The sequence below is a fragment of the Apteryx mantelli genome, chromosome 2 (assembly GCF_036417845.1).
Source record: "Apteryx mantelli isolate bAptMan1 chromosome 2, bAptMan1.hap1, whole genome shotgun sequence".
In the NCBI taxonomy this organism is placed as follows: Eukaryota; Metazoa; Chordata; class Aves; order Apterygiformes; family Apterygidae; genus Apteryx; species Apteryx mantelli.
This window is the reverse complement of record NC_089979.1, coordinates 57,727,946-57,751,976: the sequence shown is the minus strand read 5'-3', so window position 1 is coordinate 57,751,976 and position 24,031 is coordinate 57,727,946. Positions and strand designations below refer to the sequence as shown.

At 37.4% G+C, this 24,031-nt stretch overlaps 1 protein-coding gene across 2 annotated transcripts in view; it reads right to left on the bottom strand.

Moving 5' to 3' along the window:
- Window positions 1-24,031, bottom strand: part of GNAL (G protein subunit alpha L) — a 199,073-nt gene that overhangs the window by 52,955 nt on the left and 122,087 nt on the right. For both annotated transcript variants that reach the window (XM_067290715.1, XM_013942608.2), the window contains exon 5: window positions 8,142-8,239. In XM_067290715.1, coding sequence (XP_067146816.1) covers window positions 8,142-8,239 — 98 coding nt within the window. The remainder of the gene's footprint in view (window positions 1-8,141; window positions 8,240-24,031) is intronic.

Genomic DNA, 24,031 nt, shown 5'->3' with positions numbered 1-24,031 from the left:
CATTATGATGCCAGCAATTTTATTAAAGATAAAAGCAAAGATGAAAGAGGGCTTTTAGTTGTTTCACACTTTTTGGTTCTAGTCTGTGAATAAAAAGCTAGTTTCTAATATGAATCTGAAGCCACATTCATACTATGTTATGCTTGAAAATAAATGTTACAGCCATGTAACACTGAACCACTTCAAAAAGGTTTAAACCATGTTTCTTTGACCTCCTTCCTCCTCCATAATCCTTCAAACTCTCCCTCTGCTCTCCTTTTTTTCCACCACAAAAACATGATTTTAGCAGTCGTATTCCAGTCATCATAAGCTTTCTTACGTTTTCAGACACTCACAGAGAAATGCGAGGTGTTTCGAAAGTAAGTAATTAGCAGAGAAAGCCCCCCCAACCCTTGCAGGCCCCAGGCGGTCCATGTCAAGCTCCTGCACGGCCATGTGCATGAGGGCAGCTGAGTGGTCCCTGGCAGCAGCATTTCTATTTCCCACACGCACTCCTAACTCTCCTAGTGAGGGTGAAGGGTGGCCCTGGGACCGTTAACACGCAGGCGCTCTGCTCGGCAGCAGCGCGGCACCAAAGTCGCTCCCAACACAGAGACAGCAGCGCACCATGGACTAACAGCGCCAGAAGATTTACAGGAAATAATTGGGGATTTTGTCTCCAACGATGTCACGGCACACAAATTCCATACCGGTCTGGCAGGGACAGAAACAAAAGACTCGTAGTGCCTTAATGTTTTTCTTCCTGAAGTGGTGCAGGCACTCTGATTACCAATCTTTGTTACCTAAAATCTTGCTAATTTAAAAGAAGATTGCTGGATTAACGATTTTACGGATAAAATGTCTGCGGAAATCTGATACAATCAGCTTCTTTTTCGGCAGTAACTGTGTTTATATTTTCAGTTGCAGTTCTGTCATGCTATACGCAAGCACACCAGCTCAGGCTTTTTTGGCCTCTTGCTGGCCACCTTCTCACAGAATATAAATGACAAAGAAACTGTTTCCAGTTCCTTCGGCAGTACAGGACCCCAGAAATCCCTAATAGCAGGGAGAAGGTTCAGTGAATGAGGCCAGACTAGGTATAGGCTGGATCATCTTGACATAACACATATTTACTAATAGATCATAACCGTATTTTCCATCTTCATGTGACTGTCCAAATACAATTTTGATTTTGGTGACTCACAAGCAGTCATCATCACAAAGGTCTATGCACAGATGGAAAAGGCCACTGCTTTTAACACTCTGAGGGTAAGGTACATGTAATTCTGCCTATAGCAGTGTCGGTCACCAATTTGCAGCAGTTTTGCAGCAGTTTCTGGTCTCTATTAATAGTTTTGGGGAAAAAATTCAATAAAATGAGATGTAAATTTTTTTTTTGGTGTAAATATATTTTTTTGGTTCAATTGTTTTAATAGTAGTTCTTCCTACCAGATATAGACAACTTTGGAGGGTCTCTATTCTGTGGAGTGATTTTCAGTGATGTTTACTAGCTGAATTACTCCTAAATAGCAGTTACTATGAAGAAACCTGGGACAGGTCATAGTATCCAAATCCAATTGAAGGCACTTAATTCCATATATCTGTAAAACAGATACGATATGGAATACATCAAAAATGTTTGATGGGCTGCAACAATCAGTCACTAAGTGGCACAGCTAATTATTAGGAAAAGTTGCATGCAAAATATTAAGTAGTTTGTACAATTTCTCAGCAAAAGTTCAGCTCAGATCTTAAGGGTGCCCATGAGATTATTTTTCTTAATGTTCCAATGATCTTAAATTAGATGGAGCTGAATAGTCTATGATGATGGGGAGCACAGGAACAAATACATAAGGCAGTGCACAATCCCTAGATTCAATCCTGCATACGGTAGAAATTAAAAAACAAACACAAAAAGCTGAGATGGGTAGGAAGCACCGCCTTCCCATGCTCTAACAGCAAGGAAAAAAAAAGCTGTTCTGCTAGTCTATGAGTAGACCTACTCTAAAAGGAGCTACTGGGAAAGCTGAAGTCTCATACATTGTTAGAATAGAAAAAACACTTGACATCACCATGGCACTGTTAGTTGTTACTCTATATGGAACTTCCAAAGGAGACAGAAGTAGGAATTAAGGCAGGTTTTGGCATTAAAAAGGCTAATATTGAGAAAAACTGTGCTGTTGCAAGTGGATTGGGTTCCTCAGCATCTGGTGCTGGGAGGGTACCACAGGAAGGATTTAGTGGCCACTTAGACGACAGAGCAGGGTTGTGACCTGTCTCTGTGAGGGTATTAGCAGAATCCAATTTGGAGTATAATATACCCAGTTCCAGGAAAATCCCCAGTGGTAAGAAGTATTTGTTAAATAACAAATCCTAAAGCCACACTAATTGCAAGTATAGGAATTACCCTAATGCTCATATTTATACACAGCTATTCATGTAGTCTGTGTGCGTACCAGCACACAAGATGAAGTAGTGCACTAGACAAAAGAAGCAGATCATGCCAAGGTAGCGTTTCTGACCTCAGACTGTAAGAAGGAACTGAGGGATGGCTGTGTCCATTGTAGAAATTAGGCTATATATCTAGGAGAACATGAGGGAAAGTTAGAAATATGCTTGGTTTCAAGAAGCTCTGCTGTTGAGAAACAGAGAATCTGGTTTCACACATCAGAAGTTGAATCTGCGGACAGCAGCTCGAAGAACTTTGCTTTTAATCATGCCACCCACTACCAGGACAGATGCAAGCCACAGAGAAGTTGGATCACCACAGCAGTAGCCCTGCCTAGCTTAAAGGACATAAAGCAGTATGGAAGACCTGCCCCTCCTAAGCACAGAAAAGAAATGGACCAGCTTCAGAAAAAAAATAATGAGAGAAAAACAGGACAAGTCATTCAATAAACTCTGTCAAAGAGCCAGCTTCACAGGTTGGCTAAAACCCTTCTTAAAGATAGGATAACAGCAAAGAAAAAGAACATGGAAATGTGACTTTTCCATGTATATTAGCTTAAATATAAAATCAATTTTCTTTGGCCTAGCTCACATCCCTTGTGTTTGCTTTTCTGAGAACTTGAATAATCAAGTTTTATTAGCACAAATGTTTGCATAGAGGCTAATTTAGGCCTACACACTTGAGTATATCAGAAGTGGCATATTTTATCGAGGACAGAAGATTGGTTGACAAAGTGGGATAAAGTACTGCCTGAGGACAGGGTTCCCTTAAACCCTTAGTCTAGTTCTTAAACAGAGGAATTCAGTGAGCCAAACTGCAACGTCTCCAGCTAGGGCCACCCATGCACGCACGCACATACAGTTATTTTGTGTGAAAGCAAGGAGACAAAATGAAACTCTGAAATCTTCCAATAAACCTTAAAGTAGTCTATTTCTTTTTTTCCCTCTAAGAATTATGCCTTGGGCAAACTGTGTATGACCTAAAAAGAGAACTAGATTTTCTGGTTTTGGGTTCCTCTTCCTCCCCCACCCCCACCCCCCCGCCTTTCAAAAGTGCCTAATTCTGCTTATCTATGGTTCTGCTCTACAAACTACTACTTTTACCCTGAAAGTGCCTAAGCCCTGCAGAATCCCCAAATCTTATGTCTGATCACTGCAACTAATTTTCCGCAATCAACAGAATAACTGATATATGAGTAACCAAAACTAACACAACTCAATTCTTACTTTATTAAGACAACAGACTTAGGTCATCAGACCAGGGATGAGGCAAAGCGTTGTGGAGTTATTGCATTTGATATTCCCCGATGCCTACTAACATTCTGCAAAAGTCTTCAACTTCCCTGCTGTCAGGGGGCACAAGCATTAGGTCTCCAAGCAAAAAGTAACTTTGTTGGCTTTTATGGGATTACTAAAACAGCCGCCAGTTAGGGTAGAGTAAGATTTGCAGTAAAAGAAGGAGCTTTATAATATAGAAACCTTTTCAGTAGCATTAGAGTGAAACCAACACACTTGCATGTATATTGCTGAATTGTCAGGTAGTAACAACTTGTGGTATGCTATTGCTAAGTAAAAGGAAATTTCATACCTCTTCACTGCCATATAAATCATTTACTTAAAAGATGCATACAAATTTATGAAGACACAAAATCAACTTTTTTTTTTTTTTAAATAAAGACCATCATACCCAGACCTTCATTTTCTTTTGATATGCTCTATATTCATAGAAGTTTGCTTTGTAGTTCCCTTCCATGGACACAATAAAATTTGGCCATTCAATAACAAATAAGTAGAAAAATAAATATTTTAAAACAGATTTGTATTCATCTTATAGAAAACTATTTAGCTTTTAGAAAACTATCCTAGAATGACAAGAAATGTTTAATGAATATAATTTATTTAGTCTACAATTTATATACTAGACAGGTTGATGACAAGACAGGACTAAATCAGAATGTGAAAGTCTTTTATAGAGCTAGAATCTGCAGAATAGAAAGTGTGCAAATAGAGACATAATCACAGTAGTGGAAAATAAGTTAAAGTTAACCAAAGTAGTCTGGAAGAGTCATAGGCAAAACCAACCTGCTGAAGTCTAGATAAGCCAGATGGGAATACAACTAAATAAAATTAAAAAATATATATTTAAGTCTTGTAAATTAAACTTTAAATTTAACCTGAAAGAAAAAGTAAATCAGAACACTGGGCAAGCAATAGCCTGCCAGTTTTATGATATTAATCTCAAAAAAAACATATGTAGGTCATTAAGGAAAATATATAGTTTATAGCCATCCGATACTTCTCCCCAAAATTTAAATAAATAAGTTTGTACTTAGTGATAAAGAACAATTCAGATCTTTGCTTATGATACATCTACCACAGTCAGACCACAAGGGAAAGCTCTTGCTTGGTCACAGTTTTCACATTTGTTACAAATATCAGGTTATGTACTAACATGATATGTATTTAGAAGACGTGCAGATACACGGAGCAACCATGTAACAATACTAAAATGGCCTGATAAGCAGGCCTTGATTCTCATTTCCATGAAGGACCAGCGCCCTGGTAATTTAAAAGGACACTAAGACAAAGCAAAAACAACTTTCAGGCCTAATGTAAACAAATAATTTACCTTTGTGTCTTTCTATTACCTCTGTTTATTTTATTTTATTTTTTTAATGCAACTAATATTTCTCCCAAAGTAATAAATAAAATTAGGCTAAGTTTTAAAAATACAGATGCTCTGTATTGTAGCCAAATTAAACTCTTTTAGTATATAGTGTATTTGCAAATCACTTAACAGTCAGCAAGTTAGTTGCTGACTTTATAATTTACTAGTAACAATTTGCAGTATTTTAAAGTTGGCAACCCAACATGTTATCTAAATGCTATTTTTAACAGAAGGGTTTTTTTGTTTTAGTTTGGCTTTTAAACAGAGAAATTAGTGGTGACCTACTGATAATGTTCTTCCTGCACTATCGAGTAAAAGATAGGGACTTAGCTGATGACCTGAGATGCTTTCTCCCAAAGCCAGTGCAAGGAAAGCATTGTAGATATTTAAAAATCCCATGGTATCATGAGCATCAACATTATGCTCCTTCCTCTTTTTTCTTTTCCAAGTAACGATGACCATGGGTATGTTCGAAAAGAAACGTCATCCACTCCCATCTAACCGGGAAGTCAGCACCCTCATGTTTCGTAAGTGCACGTAAGAAAATACATATGCATTTTAGAGCTGTACTTCTTACCTAGTCTCACATGCTTCAACTTAGGAAGGCTGATATATCTCTCAATAACAACGTCCCTCTGACGCTAGCAGAGAAATGTCCTTCTGAGTAGAGCAACTACTGTTGTTGTGCAATATATAAATACAGGCATGCTGCAAAAATACAGCAACTCTTCTATTCCTTTTCCATCAACTCTATTAGTACCCATTTAATTTTTGATGGACGATGGAAGGGCAGATAAAAGCAGGGTGTATTTTTAGTATCTTTTTTTCTGTTAAGATTATACTTTACTATTTTAAATCAACAATAATATACACCTGTGGGAAAAAGGCTGATAAACTCAGAACAATGAGCCCAGGATTGCCAAGTTTCACATCTCAGCTCTAAGACTGAAGGCTTGTAAATGTGGATAAGTTGCTTAATGGTTACCTGTTCAGGTAGGTCAAAAAATGTAAAGCTTAAATATGCTAATGGGATATTTAAACATTAAGCACTGTTTTATAAAGCACTGTGAGGAGGGAGAATTATGCAAGCCTTATATTTAGTACTATAATGAACAAAACTGTGCTGAAATAACTTAGTTCCTAGAAATTCTGTTAAATATTATATGGATTAGACTAAAAAAAATTATAAATTCATTCAACTGATACTATCGAACTCTTGATGATAACCTCAGTAACAGAAAAAGAAAGCCAGTTAGAAAGGAGAAGACATAGAAAAAATAATAATATTCTTCCTTTAAACTTTAAGGGAAAAAAGTAGTAAGATTTAATTTTATGCTTCAGGACACTGGATGTGATTCTAGATCCACTTTTTTTCACCATTTGTGTTTCCTTTTCAGACATAACACTGAGCCTTAACATTCTTCTCTTTGTCAAAATTTGTTGTAAGGCATCTTTTCCTTACGGGAAATTATGGTACCATTAATACTAATGCAGTGTCTTAATTAATTTTTTGCTGGCTCCTTTCAGCCAAAAGCTGGACTGGGAGAGACATGTGCCTTTGCTGATTAGTAAAGTAAGCTTTATATTAATGTAATTTAAATGCATGTCATTATTCTATTTTCTTAGTCTGACACCTTATTTCAGTATATTAATAGATACTGTGAACAATCAGTCTGGACTTGCAGCAAACATAGGTCAGATCAATACTGTGGTGGTGGCGGGGCACAGAAATCACAAACTTAGGACAACTTTCCAGTTTTCTTTTTTTTGGGGGGTATCATTTACAAGCACTGCTTTTATTTCTAGCCAATCTGGACTGTGAGCAAGTGCCCAAACTTTGGTAAACTCTGTCCACTGAGGTCAAATGAGTTCCTTTCTACACATATGTAATTTTCCCTCACTTCCATGTGCTGATGAATCACTGCCGGATCCTTCTCTTTCCCCAAAATAGTCTGGAAAGAGGGAAAAGAAAATATGACCCAAAGCACTGAAATTCCCCGCTGTGGCAGAAGCGTGCCAGCTCCTCTGACTGCACAGCCTGTTTTCTCTGCTTGAGCCTAGGAACAGGGAGCAGAGAGGACAGAAAAACAAAACGCCGAGTGCTACAACAGACTTGTGGTGCTGTTGCTGACCATACCGCCAATGAGACAAATCATAACACGCTACAGTGTGTTCTCCGAAAACCCTAAATCACATAGCAACTGTGAGAGAATAGGTTTTTGCAGCAGCAGTTCACATGAAATGTATATTTTTGGTCAAGTTCTAACTCAGAGCTGGGTTGCTGCTCCTGAGGATGGCTGAGTTTTGTAGCCCTGGCATGTTAATGTATCATTTCCTGATTGTGCTATTTTCATCAATGTATTACGTATTTATGATTTGCACCTTCACAGGCTACTACACCACAGCTCTTTCCAGAAAATTTCCAATCAGATGAACCCTTTTAAGGATTATTAGTGTTACACACATGCACTGCTTGAATTGATGCATGCAAAGGTGAGAATAAAAAATGTACTACTTTAAAGAAATACTGCGTATCATTTTTTTCTTGAAAATACATTAGAGAAATCACAGTAATACAGGTATGCATTCTGTTAGGTAAAAATATCAGAAGCTTTAACCAAGTTTGAAAACACAGTGCAATTTCACCACTGCCTTGGTCTCAGGATTTAAAATAAAACATTTTTGAATCCTTAGGTTGACTCTAAATTTCTTAAATTTAATTAATTCAAATGAAATGATTCTATGTAAATCTATCTCAAATTTAATACAGTTATTTAAAATTATCTAATTTAATTTGGTTTTACTTTCATGTTAGCCTTTATTAGCTCTTAAATATCTAAGGCAAAACATTTAGCTGTATAATAATGGTAAACCACAGTAAAAGTATCAATTACTTTTGCTGTACATGCTCAGCATATATGAAGAATTAGAATATTAATTGCTGCATTGCAAAACTCCCAGCTCTAGCAAATTATAAATATATCTTTCAAACTTGTTATAAATTATTACATTTTTGGCTATTAATTCCACAAAAATGAACACTTACTACTGTGCACAGTCAATCAGTTGATATTCGTTTGACCTCTCGAAGCATGCCTTTACGCCTTCATCATCCCAGAGCTTTTTTGCATGTTCAAAGAACTCCTGAAAATTGGAAATGCAACAAATAAGAGAACATTTCTCAATCTTTTCAACCCCCAACCTAAGTCTGTTCCTCCTTCCCCCAACATTCATGCTTTATAATTTGGCAGAATGAGAAATTGCACCATTACAGATGAAAAGCAAAAAGCATTTATTAGCAAAATTATAGCAAAATACACTGTACATATGGTTGTCAACACTGTTTCTAGTACATGATATGGAATGAAGACTGCCCTAAAATTTCACACTAGTCCAAGTGTAAAATTTACCATCAGTACAAATGTTACCTAGAAGTGCGCTCACTTAATTTTTAATTGATTTACACTTCTGTCAAGCTAAGGGCATAAAAGTGATGCAAAAAGCTGCTCAGCTTATAAACCCTAGGTTATTAGAGAAGAAAATCAGTCTGTAACTTTGAAAAGATTGTTATTTTTCTCCAAAACAGGACTTTCTTCTATTCAGTATTTTCTCATGCAACATACTAATTTGACTGCAAAATTTCAGTGTCTTTGCTCGATGATGCTTTCTCCACACAGCAGCCTGGCACAACGCACTTTTCCTAACCGCTGTGCCACGCAACCCAGTTCAGGTATACAGGCTGGCAAGCTGATCTCAGAATTATTTGAATGAGGAATCAAAGCTATCCTTAATGATGGTGAAGCCATAGCTCAGTTGTACGACACAGAGACACAGACCCACAACCGCAGTGACAGGTCCAGCACTGCCTGACGGCACCCCTATTACTTGAAGTCCTGCTGTAGGACAGGGCTCACAACATTCATTCTCCTCCAAATCTGGTAGTCAGAATAAAAAGCCAAACCCTAACTGAATTCTTCCAGCTAAAGCTTTATGAAATTAAACCAAGGATGGTCAGACAAATTAAAAAAAAAAAACAAAAAACTTCCTTATTTGAAGACTGAATCTGTTTTTTGTCCAAACGGAAGTATTGAAGTAATATGTCAACTTAAACACAGAAGTTGGTTGTAACCTCTTAAAACTTTAAAAAGGCTACTGAATCACCAGAACCCTTTGGTCAGTCACAAATTCACAAAACTCAGCTAAGTATTTAACTTTTCCATGGTTCAATTTACCTATGTGTAAAATGAGTATAAAAACCACTATTCACTTTATAATTCTGTCGAAACATTCTGTAGATGTCTGAATTCTGAAATTTTCTGTAAACTACATAATTAGTTGACATGGCATGTTTGACAATCCCTCTCCACACCTTTTTAGGATTAAAACTTCTCTCCAATAACAAAGTTCCTAGTGAAAGATGCTGGTAACACTCTGGTTGGGTTTCCTAGTTCTGAATCCCACCTCCACGATGCGCCACACAAGGTAACACTCTGCTCTTCAGTAACTGACTGCCAGCTGCTGACAAAGCTTTCAGGGAGAGGAAAATACAAAAGGAGAAGATTTTCAGAACAGACTGGTATTGAAAACCATGGGAGATATTTTTTAGTTAAATTTGAACATGGCTATGGAGGTCCCAAATAACCATGGAAATGTTTTTTCTTTTTTTTTTCTTTTTCAAATATATTATGTGCAATGTGGGGAGAGTAAAACCCATTCTTTCAAAAGCTTTCAAACTTTAGTGAAAAGCAGATGTTTAAGCAGGTGTCTTGACAGAAAATCTTAGAGAAAAAGAGGAAACAACACTAGAGATTGGCAGATGCTTATATTGCCCTTGGAATTTCTTCTTCAGCATTATGAGGTCATATTTATTTTGTTCTTGTTATTTTAACAACTTAGGTAATGATTGTTTAAAACACTGCGGATCCACATTTTGAAGTTATGCTATGATTAGTATAAACTCTCCTTTCCTGCAGTAGGGAGAAAACAAAGACAAGCTCAAGAAAGGACAAGATATTGAATTAAGTAAGTTGAAGGAGAAAACTGACACATGTAATAGAGAACACTTCTACAAGAAAAAGAAAGAATTAAAAAAAACACGCAAGGAGAGCAAAGTCATAATGACTAAATACCAGAAAACATGGAACATTCTTCAAAACTGGTGGTGGCAGAGTGCAACCAGCCTGGTGTGCCTGCTTTCCCACAAGCGCCCGTGGCAGCCGGCAGGTCCCACGCACCCCCAAGCAACCGCCATGTCCCCGCAGCACGGCTTCATATGCCCCTGGGCCGCCTGCCCAAATGGGGGGGAACAGGGACAGGATGCTAGCCTAAAAGCTGCCTTTCCTTCGGGGAGCTATGGACCGAGAGACAGCTGCGGATGGGAATAAATAAATCAATAAAATTTCAGAGTCACAGCAGCTTCCAACTTCACTTCTGTTTTTACATCCTCTCTCTGAGCTTTACGTACCCTTAAAATCTCTTCGGGAAAAGAGGAAATCTTTCGGTGAAAACAACTCGGTTCCTAAGACCCTACAAATATGTTGTAAATACATGATTTCCATGTTATATGCATCAAATATTTCCACCTGACCATAATGACCATTATGTCTGTTTAAAACAACTTCCAGACTTCCAGTCCAAAGCAAATCCTATAAAACAGAGCAAATATACTTACCTCATTAAAATGTACCGATCTACTGCAGAGGAGTGCACTTGTCTGCAAATTGCCTCCCACACAGCTACCCAATCCTTTTTTCCCAGGTGACTAAAGCCTTCCAGAAAAATCCTGCTTCATTTCAAGACACCAAGTTCCACGATCCAACTTTTCACATTTGCTTTTAACCCCTTCTCTCCTACCAGATCCTCTTCAGTACTTTTTCTCCTTCTCAGCTGCTGAAGGCTCCCACAACACACACTCAAACATGCGGGACGATTCTGCTCACATGTGGCAAAAACTGTCTACTCTATCTGGACCCAATCTGCTTGGATCATAGGACAATGTGCAGATAACAGTTATCACATTAGCTTCAAGCTCTGCAACCAAGCGCTCTTGGCCCAGTGTGCCGTCCGGTGACTGTCCCCGGATGGACGTGACGCGCTCCCACCACGCTCCTCGGAGAGGAGGACCTACACACAAAACTTGACCTTAGATTAATACAACCCAGGCCTTGCAAATACGATTTTAGCAGTGAGTTGTGATCTTAGCAGCGTAAATTCTTAGATGCCCAAACTAAGATTTTCTGACGGGTTCTGGCATTTAGAAAGCGCTATTCAGAAGTTCTTAAAAGTCAAGAGCCAGGTCCTTTATGAGACCTCGACGTGTGAAAACAAGCATGGGAAAGCACTGGGGATATCTGATGAATTAGGTCCGCAAAAAACATGCAGCTGACCCTGACCAGACCACAGATACTGAAATTGATGGAAAATACTTAGCATACTGGGGAGAAACTAGGAATAATGTACTATGCCTAAAGAAATCCAGAAAAAAAAACCATCATGACATATCCATAAAGACAAAAGAGAGTTGTTCCATCCAAACTTGACCTTAGAGACAGAGGCATACAAGTATTTACATCTATTAATACACATATAAAATAAACCGATAAATATTAATTTTCAATATAGTATTTTAATATGAACATTAGAGAAGTAAACAGTGATGTCTCAGGTCTCATGAATCACAGGTACTTTCTACTTTACAAATTAATTTACATCAGTTAACTAAGCATTTACAGCAAACATTAGACCATATGAATACCAAATTTTGATGTGATCAAGATGAAAGTGTGATATACAGTATCTCAATTTTTTTTAACCAATATAGACCTATCTGGAAATTTTTTTCACCTTCCTGAGACAATCCAAAATGATCACCCCCACGTTTCTGAGCTTCCTTTTCACTTGCATACAATTTTTGCTCTACATATATACTCATGCGTCATCTAAAAATGATGAAGTGACATAAACATGTTATGGCTCCTTTTCTTTTTTTCAAAATAAAATGATTTTAAGATATACATAAATGTATGTCCATGACATCAGTTCAGAATGCTTATAACCAGGACTATATTTTTTGCTACAATGTAAAAAAGTGTTGTAGAGATGTTTGTATGTACCTAGTTCCACAGATATATTCAAGTTGATAAAAACAGAGGGAATACATTTCTATACAAAACATTCCAAGAGGAAAAAAAATACAGATAACAAATGCAGATGCAGTGCAGCTAAGTCTCAAAAGCACTATTGTCTACTTTGTCCTAATAGAAGTTACCGCATGTTCTTCAAACTTAATTTTCCTTATTTTGGAAATAAACTTATTTATTGGTGTGTTACCTTAGAAACCTCCTCCCCCTTATAACTCCCACAAAAAATTTTCAAGTAGCTAAAAAATGGAATTGTTTCACTTCTCAGCTGACTAAATTGGGAATAAATATTAGTAGAGATTAAACAACTGCATATTTTTATGAACAAATCTTTTTGTATTTTGGAAACAGAACTTTTCATCTAATTGCTTTACAAACTACAAAAATTCATGTTAGGTCAGTAATATAATTTTTATTCTATTAAGATTCCTTCCAATCTTCCTTCCAGATGGAGCATACATTTTAATAGCTATCCTGATGTCATCTTTCAGCCTCCCAGAAACTGGGGTGTGGAAGTTGCCACAGTATTTTTTATTCTACGTACTTCTTCTGTTAATATATTGTAAACCTACAATTATCTGGTTAGAAAAACATGAAATAAGATCAATTTCCCTCAAGCCAAAATTCAGGCTCCTATTCCCCTACCCTTCGGGCCAGGCTTGTAAGATAATTTCTCATCTAAAGTGCAGTTTGAACCTGTCTGATTAGTATGATAACTATTTAAAAGAAGTGTAACTAAAGTGACAAATGTTAAACGTTTTCATCGCCCTAGTGCTGTGGGTGTGAAATGCAGTCTTCCCTTCTATTCTGAATTACAGTTACTACTTCTTTTTGCCGCGTACTTAACCAAACAAAAACTCGACCAGGCAGCTCCTTACTGGTGCCACACTAAGACCTCCCAAATTTCCGACAACTCAGGCAGCATCCGACTATGTACGCAACTTATCCCGGCACGTGACCAGAGCCAGGTGCCTGCCGAGGGAGCGGACGCCCACCTTCGACAACGCCTGCCTGGAAGGAGCCCCGCTCGCTCCTGAGCGCCGTCCTGCCTCCCTGTGGAGCACTGCGCAGCCTCTGCACGAAGCGAGGGGAAAGTCGTGCGGGGAAGAAAGAGCGATAACTTACGGGTAATGCTGTGAGACCTGATGGAGGCAAGTTAAGCCTTGCACAGGCAAACTACTTTCTGGGTTTCCTAAATGCGAAATGCTTGGCAACCTAAATGACTTCCTTTTAATCAGTTTTCTGTGTATCACATTTGAGGACAAAACAGCCAGATCCTTCAGCTTTTGGCTGAAGCCATACGTGTGCCAGCGCTGTTATGCCAGTAAGGACGAACTCAGCACTCTCTCCGTTGCTCTGCAAGGTGTGAGGAAGCCCTCTTTCCCGTGACGCCCTACGGCAGGCCACGGGACAGCATTTTGGGTGAGGGGAAGCTCGGCCCCATGCCCTCCTGACACTCCAGCAAGCTCAGCAGCCGCCGGGGTGCTGCAGCAGGCTGCCATGGTGCTGCTAGCAACAGAGGCCACAAATCAGATCAGCATATTGGTATTCGGTTTGGTTTTTTAGCTGAAGCCATGTAAAATAACAGAAGAATGGCAATTTTTTAAAGTTTATACTCAGCCAAGTAAAATTTGGAATTTAACAGGATAAAGAAAAATATACTTTTTTGGCTCCAGGGCTCTCCTGTGGTCATGTTTTATGGACTTGCTGCAAACTATGTAGGTAAAAATAAGAGATACTCGGATTAAGATTAGGCTAATTTAAATTTGGGAGTTTCATCTACCTCTGGTACCCTAGAACCTTCAAACCATTTATTGCTTTTATGAGGGTCTTTTTATTTTCTTGTTATTCATTTCTCTGTTAGTTTTAGACTTGTGTATTTGGAATTAGAGACAAACTTCCACAACCTTCCTGTTCTGAATGGGTTGTGCTGTGAATTTAACTCTTTCTACAACATAATTGTTAAGAATGAAGAAAAAAAATCAAAGCAAATCTCTGTGTTTCTGTACATACATCCTGACTAACATAATCGTTAGAGAGCTATAAATCCAGTCAAAGGACCAGAAGCACTCTTCCCTCTGGAGGCTACTAAAATATCTTTTTATCTGGGGTATTTCTACAGTCTATTACCACTCCCCTACCTGTTCTCAATAGTGCAGTACAGCTATACATAATAGTTTCTTAATCTAATAGTTACTTAATCTCTTGAAACCTTTAAATAAAATTATTACCTTTCCATAAAATATACACAACAGCTCAACATAATATAATCCAACAGCTAAGATTTCCAAATGTAGAGAAGAACAAATCACCTGATTTTTTTTTTTTTAAAAAAAAGAAGGTCGAACACCTGCAATAAATTGAAGTTGCCGAGTGAATAAACTCGAGGGAATAATACATAGGGCTTCAGGTTGAATGATGAGAACCAAAAAAATGGTACTTTATTCAGTCAGCGCCCTCTACCCTGCGCAATAAATCAAGCAGGCAGTAGGGAGATGAGTTTAAGTCAAACGAACAACCTTTTATTATACTTTTTTGTACAGTATTTATTTTCTGTGTGCAGGCTTTTCTCTGCAATGGATGACACAGGGCCTTATAGGAAAAAAATCTAAAAAATGTTCTGCATAATCCTGTATATATACAGAGGAGTTGCCTAGGAAATATTAATTTTGAGAGTCTGACTTTGCAACTTGAATCTATTAAACCTATTTTTTAACTGAGGCAGCTGTAAACTGATGTTACGAGAAACTGCAATGGACAGTTTCCGACAGCTTGCCCCGATGCCTCTGATTGCTACCGGTTTGCTTGTGCCAAGTGCCACAACTCATTTTCTGTGAAAAACACTCTTCACTCCCAAACATCTACAAAATGTAATTGGAGATGTAGGAACAGCAATTTTCTACATGGACTCAGTGCAGAAATCATGGGGTAAAGTCTCAGGCAAAAAACCCAAGAGAGAAGGAAGCCTGCTCAGTTACCTCTTCAACAAACAAGCCGAGTCCCTTGATAAACCTTGATAATTGTTTATGAGACAAAAGTATCCCCTATGGCTCAGCCGGTTCCATTTCTTATTCCTTTATGAAACATTTTGGTTAACAAGGTAACTGCTTTGCTGTAGGTATACAAAAGGCAGCTGCTCAAACTCCTGATGCCTGCAACAACGACAGGCAAATAGAAGGATGATTTAAAAACAAAACCAAAATACATCACTTGCATTTTTCCAACAGCAGTGGCATCAACACCCTCATTAGCACCCAAGCAATAGCACTGGAAACACTGAAATCATGCAGCAATGGTCAGCTAGCACACAGGGACCATGCTTAGCAGTAGGGTTCAGATCTTTCTCAAGCACGAGCACTTATGTTAGCTTAATTACGCAGAAACCTTTAAGGAAAAGATAACCTCCACCCCTGCAAGGTATTTTCTGTTGTAATTTGTGGGTGTGCAATAATCGATGCAATTACTTTGCTAGTTAGTGACTCATTCTGATAGGCAAATCAGCAGTTTGGCCTCTAACCCTCCTCCAAAACCTAACTTTGGATCTATCAAAGAGAAATAAAAAAAAAGGCCCAAACTACCTTTGCACTGCTTGCACTTGTTTTGCCTTTTTTAGGCTGGAAGCAACAGCCTTAAGGAAGAATAAGCAGTCAGCTCTAAGCTTAACTTCAGTTCATTAGAGCTGAACGGGGGAAGAGGGTAAGTATCACCTTCACAGAACACATTATGTCCGTGCATCTCGCGCTCCAAGAAAACAAAATTAGTTGATTAACTCCTGGGAGAAACTCCTCCAACCTGGAAGTGTATGCAAAGAATCTGGGGAAACAAAGAGCAATTATAAAGGTATAAAAGCACCATTCCCACATAGCTACCACATACCATCATATCTACACAAATTAATGGATTGTGGAGCTATTTGAAAATGCTCAAAAACTATGATTACAACCAACGTACTGTAAGTCCATTTCCTGAACTGTTTTTGTGACTTGACCTTTAAGGTCTTGCTCTTTAAACAGCACACCTCCAATGTGTATGTGCAGTTAGGATATCAGCCCAGTCACCTCATCATTTCTACTTCTGCCTTCTAGAAGCACATTCCATCTGCCATGTTATTTCATAAAAATCAACAGGGTTACTGTCATAGACCACAAACTCATCTACGGACTTTGAGAAATATATCGAGGCATTTTTCAGTTTACAGTTTGTCAAAATAGATGCTCTCAAATACTAAAAGATTTCTAAGAATTCTTTAGATCATACTAGCAAAAACAAAAAAACCTCATATATTTGTGTTTTCAGTGCATCAAAATTTGTGTTTTCAGTGCATCAAAATTTAGGGGCCAGCCTTGTGGATAAGATAGGCTTTGAGGATGAAAAGGCATTATAAGCTAAAGAGCAGTTCCATATTCTTTCTCCACTGCTAATTAATAATGGCTTTTTTCTAAGCTAGATAATGAAGCTTTTATCATACTTAAAACAACAATCTCTGATTCAGTCTTCCGGCTTTTCATTTTTCAGCTTTCAGTCTGCCATCACAAATCCTAGAATGCTGCTGTCTACCTGCTATTTTGAGTGGGTCTCATCATGCTCTCTGCTAAGAGAAACAGGGGAAATAATTTTAGCAAATTATTTAGTGTGTATGATGCCTAAAGAAGGTGTTCTGCCAAGGATGCAAAGCTCATGCACGTTCTCTTCCTTGTAGGTGTTTTGTCATTGTTAGATTCTCTCCCTGAATGCACATTTTGATATCTACATTTTAATCAATTTCTCTCTTAAGTTATTTGTGAAAATAATCGTGGGTGTGTTACACAGTTCTGCTATGTTTCTGCCCTTCGGATTTCTGTAGCACTTGTAAAAGCAAAAAGTCAAGTATTGTTATAATTCCCTAAAGGAGAATTTTTTGTGGACAGTGGATGACAAAGCATGAGGTAAATCCACAAGTGCTGAACAGCAAACAAAACTTCACAATACTGACTAAACAGAGAAATCAGAAATGTATTAAGACATTAAAAAATTTGGTAGCAGGTAGTTTATCACTGTGATCAAGACACTGATCACACAGATTTCTTTGTAGAGTGCTGGACTTTCAAAAAGGAAAAATCACCGAAAAATGCATAATCAGAGGCGTCACCTGTAGTGAAAGGTCTGCAGCACTTAAAATAGTTATGGTGTTGTATAAGCATATAGTTTCTGTGTGTCTAAATTTGAGTCTTCATCTAATTATTTAAGAACAGACAAAGTGAAGTCCATTCACAATACATCAAACCATAGCAATTTTTATTGCTGCTTCTGTTTCTGGATACATTTAACTTTTATGTCTTTGTGCAACAAATCGTAATGAACATGATACTTTATTACCTTATAAAACAATATAAAGTTTAGTTAGTGACTAGGTATAAGCCACTCTGTGATCCCTGATGAAGGAATTGTTATGTAAGTGAGAAGGATTGCTACAAGACAATATAGACTGGTAAATTTTAGGCATCTCACTGCAGGAAACACTATCAGGATATTTTCGTTGTTTTCAAAACACAAGCCACTAATAATCATCTACAGCCTCTAACATGTCAGACAGTGAGATCTGAATCCTCTGTGGTGTTTAATCTGAAGTAGTATTGTGTCTGATCATAGTTTTTATTAGCTGTGCAATAAGACAGTTGTCTTTTTCATGTCACAATGAACTTGACACAAATCAGTACCAAAATGCTGAGATTGTCTGGTAGACTAGGAACAGAGCAGTGGAAATCACATAGTTAATTCCTGGCCAGTGCTTCACACCCATAAGGCTAAATGTACACTTGTCACCTTTGTCCTATGGCTTTCTTGGCCATTCTTACAGCACTGGCTCAGTTTTCATTGCTGAGGTGGGGAAAACCCCACTGATGCCAGGATCCCGAAGCTCAGGGAGCCAGCGCCCAAATCCACGCCACTTCTGTGATGGTTTCGTAGTGAAGACAACCATCAATGAGCTGAAAGGACAGACAGTCGGGTCTACAGCTTGCCATATTATTCCTACAAAATGAAAAGTTTCTGCAACTCACAACTTCAGCTGTTTTCCTTAAACCAGTGTTGAAGGTCATATATCAAGGAATCATTTCATGCTCTAGTACCTACTTTATAACTTGTAAGTGATTTCCTACCAGACAAGTGGTTTGCAAGGACCGAGAACTCCCATTTCCTTTTATAGATTTGATTTGGAAATAAATGCTGGCAACACCATGTGACTAACAGGCACAATCTGTAACTCAGGCATCTCTCTTTTCTTAATTAAACCAGAAGGTAATGGAACAGTTTTTCACTGCTGCCAGATCTATTTAGCCTCTGACTCTTCTACACAAGTTTTATCTATATTCTTCATCTCTATCGCTTTTTTTTGACACATTTCTGTCTTCATCCATGTGCAGAAGACTGACTAGCTTTAACACAGTAAGTTTTTCGTTGTGATATATTTATAACAGCAGGAAAAGGAAACAGAAGTCTTTATTAGATATCTCTGACTAAACTAAATTGAGTTTCAGCAAAAAAATTTTTGAAATAAACAGTGACAAATGTAAGAATAAGTACATAAATAAGGAACTCCAAAGGAAAAACTTTTGTCTTTTCCATCTGATGGCTGTTGCCTTTAAGAGCCACTCTGGGAAAAGGCTGTGGATGCAACTTTAAGAATGAGTAATTCTGACTATCTGAAAGTAATACACTTTTAAGAGATGCCATTCTTTGAAGGCATGTACTCATGACATTTATTAGAGCAGAACTACTTTAATGTGTCCTATCAGTCAGTAAGACTAAGGTTTCTCAATAAAGCACTGAAAAGCAACACACAGTTTTAAATAAATCTTGGCCACATTTTATATCAATTTCAACATTCTCATATTGCCAACCCCCATGAACCCTAGTGCTGATGAGCGCCAAACACCAGCCTTTTCAGATTAAGTCAGAGGAAGTTTAGCTAGTGACTTCAGAAAAGTAAGATTTTAATTCCTAGTGTTGTGTTCTTCATTGCCATTCTATAAAGTACATCATAAAAAAAAAACCTTAGATAATAATAACATTTTATTACATATAGTATACAAAGAATGTATATACAGTAACAAATGAAGTTCCTGAGGCATGAGAACCTTTTTTATTAGGCGATGAACAAAATTGTTCTCACTGCTCAAAAAGGAAAGTAATGATTTCTTGCTTGACTTGACAGGAGCCCCAAAGACTCTTTCTGCTGAATAGAAATCAAAAGAAAAAGAGCATCTGTAGGCAGGAATATAGGTGACTAGAGAGAATGGACAAGTTGTGGGTGGGAAAAGAGAAGGAACAACTTGTGGGCGGGAAATTCTGTTTGGATTTCAGAGCCGTAAGTTGTTAAGGGGCTCCAGCTTATTAGGACACAGAAGTTTCCAGGGTACCTGAAAACACTACTTCATATAAACTTAGGCTGGCTCCTTCCCTTTCTTCCCAGGCTTTTATTTACTATTCACTGTGGGATTATTTCTCACTCCAAATGTAATCTAACATGAAAGCTGCTGATCAATATTGTAAACAGATGATTAGTGTCTTGTGACTGCCAAAGAACTGTTAATGAATCTCAACACGTGATGTTGAAGCAAGGGCATGAGATAAAACAATTGAATTCAATGAAATAATGCAAACAGGTAATTCCCTCAGTTTAAAAGGCAAACATTGCTACAATTCATTAAACAGAAAGAAATGATTCATGCTCCTCTCAGAAATGGTAGGAAATAAATTTCTTTGGATTATTCAAAACCAAACTGCCACCAAATGAAGTGTTGCCCACTGACGTAAAACATAAAACTAGTGAGTCTGAATGGATTGTTACTGGAAGAAAAAAGCACAAGCTGCAGCAACTGAGGTGAGACAGCCAGGCAAGCCCCTGAGCAGGCTCGCAGCCCCTTCTCCCCCAGCTCCCCGTGGACCCCACCCACCCCACGCCGCAGAGCCTGCCAGGCTCGAAACTCAGACAAGGAGTTGTCTTCTGCTACAAAAACCCACTAACCAAACTAAAATGCAAAAGAACAAAGACTTCCAGCAGCAATCATTCTAAATTTCTAAGCAAAGTCCATTCGACAAACAGTTGTTTCAGAACTCCTAGTGCTTGGTGAATGGCTGAAAAAGATATGGCTGGGCTGAAAATGCATAAAGGCAGTTCCTGATTCTTAAAATATCTCCTGGAAGGATACTAAAAGGAGGTGTAATGCAGAGCACAGCCTTTAAGCAACTAGAAACTTGTGAGAATTGAAGTTCGTAACATAGCAGTTAGTAGTTACTTTTAAGTAAAAACAAAACCAAACCAAATCTATCTTCTCTTTCCCTCTATGTAACCACTGATCCAGTTTTTTGATCCATAGATTTTTTTCAGTTTCCAAGCTGAAATGCATTTCAATAGTGAGGAAGAGAGCCTTCTTCATTATTTCCCTCATAAATCTTTTTTGTAGAAAAACGTATGTAGATGTAGAAAATGTATGTAAATACTAGAAGTGAAATCAGTCATAGCTAATCTCAACCATTACGTTATGAAATAGTTTAATACATCAAACAGTATGTGGAGAATACCTACATTCTACACAAATAGTAATTTTTGAAGTAAAAAAAGAAAGAGCAGTTATATTTCCAGCAAAAGAAAGATCACAGGCTTGGAGTAATCGAGATTCCAACGAGCTCTTTGAGATTCCAACTAGACCTTAGTATTTCTTAAAGATCAACCACACTGTGCATATGCTACATTTGGTTAAATGCAAATGCTTCTCTCATATACAGTTGTTTCTATTTTTAAATTGTGGCTTCCTTATATACCTTTTATGGATTGAATTTTATTTTTAAACATTCCATATATCTTTTGAGATACTTATACAGAGGATCTTATGACAAGCTCTGTTTCCGAGATGAAGAAATTTAATTAAAAACTTGTTTTTCAGGATTTGCTTTCTATACTTTGAAGCTATATTCATGCTGCATTTAAAATGGGAGCTAACTAATTAAACCTTTTGCCCATCCTTGTTAGTACGCTAATTTTATACACAAGATTGTTTATATGAAGTTATGACAAAATTTGTAAAAAGAACAGTGCTTTTCACATCAGAATAATGATCCACTACGGAAAAGTTATGTGACTTTTCTATTCTTTAAATTAAAGCACACCTATATCCCCTATATAAGGTATGCTTTTTACAGATCAAAAAACATTATAAACATAGTAGTTAATTCTATATCACATACATCCACTTTTTAGAAATTGTCTTAAAATCTGATAGTGAATAGGCAAGTATTTTAATAAATTAGATCTTCAAGGTGCAGTATTAGCAAGATTTCTAGTTTCTTAATGTTTACCTACATGGTTTAATATTTAATTTTATTTTTCAGTGATGCATGGCTTCACATTCAGCACATGTAGGCCTTAGACCAGCAGCAAATCTGTAACCTCTGCAAGGCTGAAAGACATTTTACTGTTGCATAGCCAAGCATATGTTGCAATGGGACCCTGACGTTAATTTGAGCCTACTGATACTTTTATTATTCAAGTACATAAACTATAACTGTTATGCCAGGCTTCACTGACCATCAGCAATTTCAGTCATAATGGACTAGGCAAGGTTTTTGAACCACTGAGTTAGTTTTGGGATAGGCTGTAGCCTAAATCCTAGCACTGTGTCAAGGCTAGTCTACTACCAGAAAGAAGCTGGGGGAGCTACCAAATTCCACCCCAATTTCTTCTGGAGGAAAGACAGTTAATGCAACTTTTTTTTCATGAACAGGGTTTTGCATCTGTTTAACCCTGCAGACCAACATTTTGGAAATAGTCACTGGCCAAGCACCATCATTTGTTCTTGGTGAGCTGATTGACAGAACTGTGCCCCCAGCACAGCTTCAGCAGACTGCTAGTATCCCCTGTACAATTATTTAAAAGAGTGAAAATGTTCCATTTTTAAAAGACCATTTTAATACAACAGTAGTCTTAAACTTCTGTTGACAATAACAGCAGTGGACGTCTATCAGTACCTTATTCCTACATTTCTAGTAGAAACAAGACGGCATCCATACTGCATAAGTAGATCAGCAATAAATACAGAATCCAGCACACATAAGGATAAAGCATATGTGCGTAATGTACATTACATTCACAGCAAACTTTAAAATAGTATAAGTAAACATAGTTGTCTATTGTCAATAATTGATCTATGATCGTATCTGTTTATTATCTACTTGTAAATTACCGTCAGTGCTGATAGTCCCTTAACACACAATTACTGTCTGCTTCATTACCAGGCGTACTTCTAATGGTACAAGCCGGTAACTAAAGCATTATCAGGAGAATATTGAAACACAGTTTTCCCTTTAGAAGCAAGTAACGAGATAAACATAAAAACATAGCTGCGTCTACTGAAGCAAACCAGTTAGCAGTGTCCACGAAGCACTTCAGTGTTTGGTAAAGCTACTGGCAGGCATCTTTGGTTTTGGCTTCAGTTACATAAATTATAAAGCTCTTTGCAAACAGACACCAAAGTTTAGACACCTAAGTGAACTGACTTAATATCATTTATCAGAAATGCTAAGTGGTTCATGTCCACTGGCTTCAGAGAAGTTGAACTTATTAAACATTTTTGAGATGGAAATTGCATTAAGTTCCTAAAAACAGACTGCAGATAACAGAGATTCAACAGAAAAATGTCATCCTTTTTAAGGAGAAAGAGGACAATAAAGGCACTATGGAATATCATAAAATAAAAGTAATGTATAAAATAAAATTTGCATCTTTGTTAGGTAACTCATTCAACTAGTGTGCTGGCCTAACCACAAAAAGAATATAGCTTTTATATATTTAAAGAAAACCTGTAACAATTTTTACAAAAAATTTGCAAACTGTTTTTCTGCTTGGAGGCAGCGATGAGCTGTACGTCTTGAAGTCTTGCTAGAATAATTACATCCAGTTGCTGTGTGAGAAATTCCTATCGGCTAGATAACAGCAGTGAGAGAGCAAAAATCTGGTGTGAACACAAGTATTTGATAGGAGAGAGCTTCTGATAGCTTAATTGCATCATTCAAGAAGAAAGCATGATTATGTTGGTGGAAAAACTCCTTTGGTCAGAATATACACCTATGCCACGCTGATCCATCAGCACAGATACACTGGCAAGTATATATGAATTTAACATAAGGAACAAGTGGAGACAAGCCCCAAAGAAATTTGACTGATATCACTTATTATGATCCCTGTGACTAAAACAAAAGTCAGTTAAACTTTACAATGAGATGGCAACATCTAACAAACTCCTTCATCAATCTTATAGCTTGCAATTTTATATTACGTCCCCCCGCAAACATATATATATATATAAATATATATATACACACACCAAAACAAAATGTCCATGTTAAATTTTAGTCCTCAAAATTTACAGCTTTGTGAACATAATCCACATTCAGCACTTTAAAAATCTCTTATTAAACTTTATGTGGTTGATCATTTATTTAAATCATGAAATTCCAATGCCAACTTTAAAGCAATTAAAATAGCTTTTCAAAATATACAGAAATACTCTTTTTAGAGCAGTATAAATCCAGTACATTCTAAAATGCAGAGTCAAACCTTTGGCATAGAAATTTTCTGTTTGCAGTTTTGCAGCCACATTAACAACTCCCTAATGTAATTTACTGCTATATCACACTGTATTCCCATGTAGCAACTGTAAAGATATCTGCCTCATAATGTTCTTAGCAGAGCAAAAGATAAAATTTCCGGAACTAAGTTAAAAACCTACAGACTATCTACCGTACCTCACACAGAACAGCT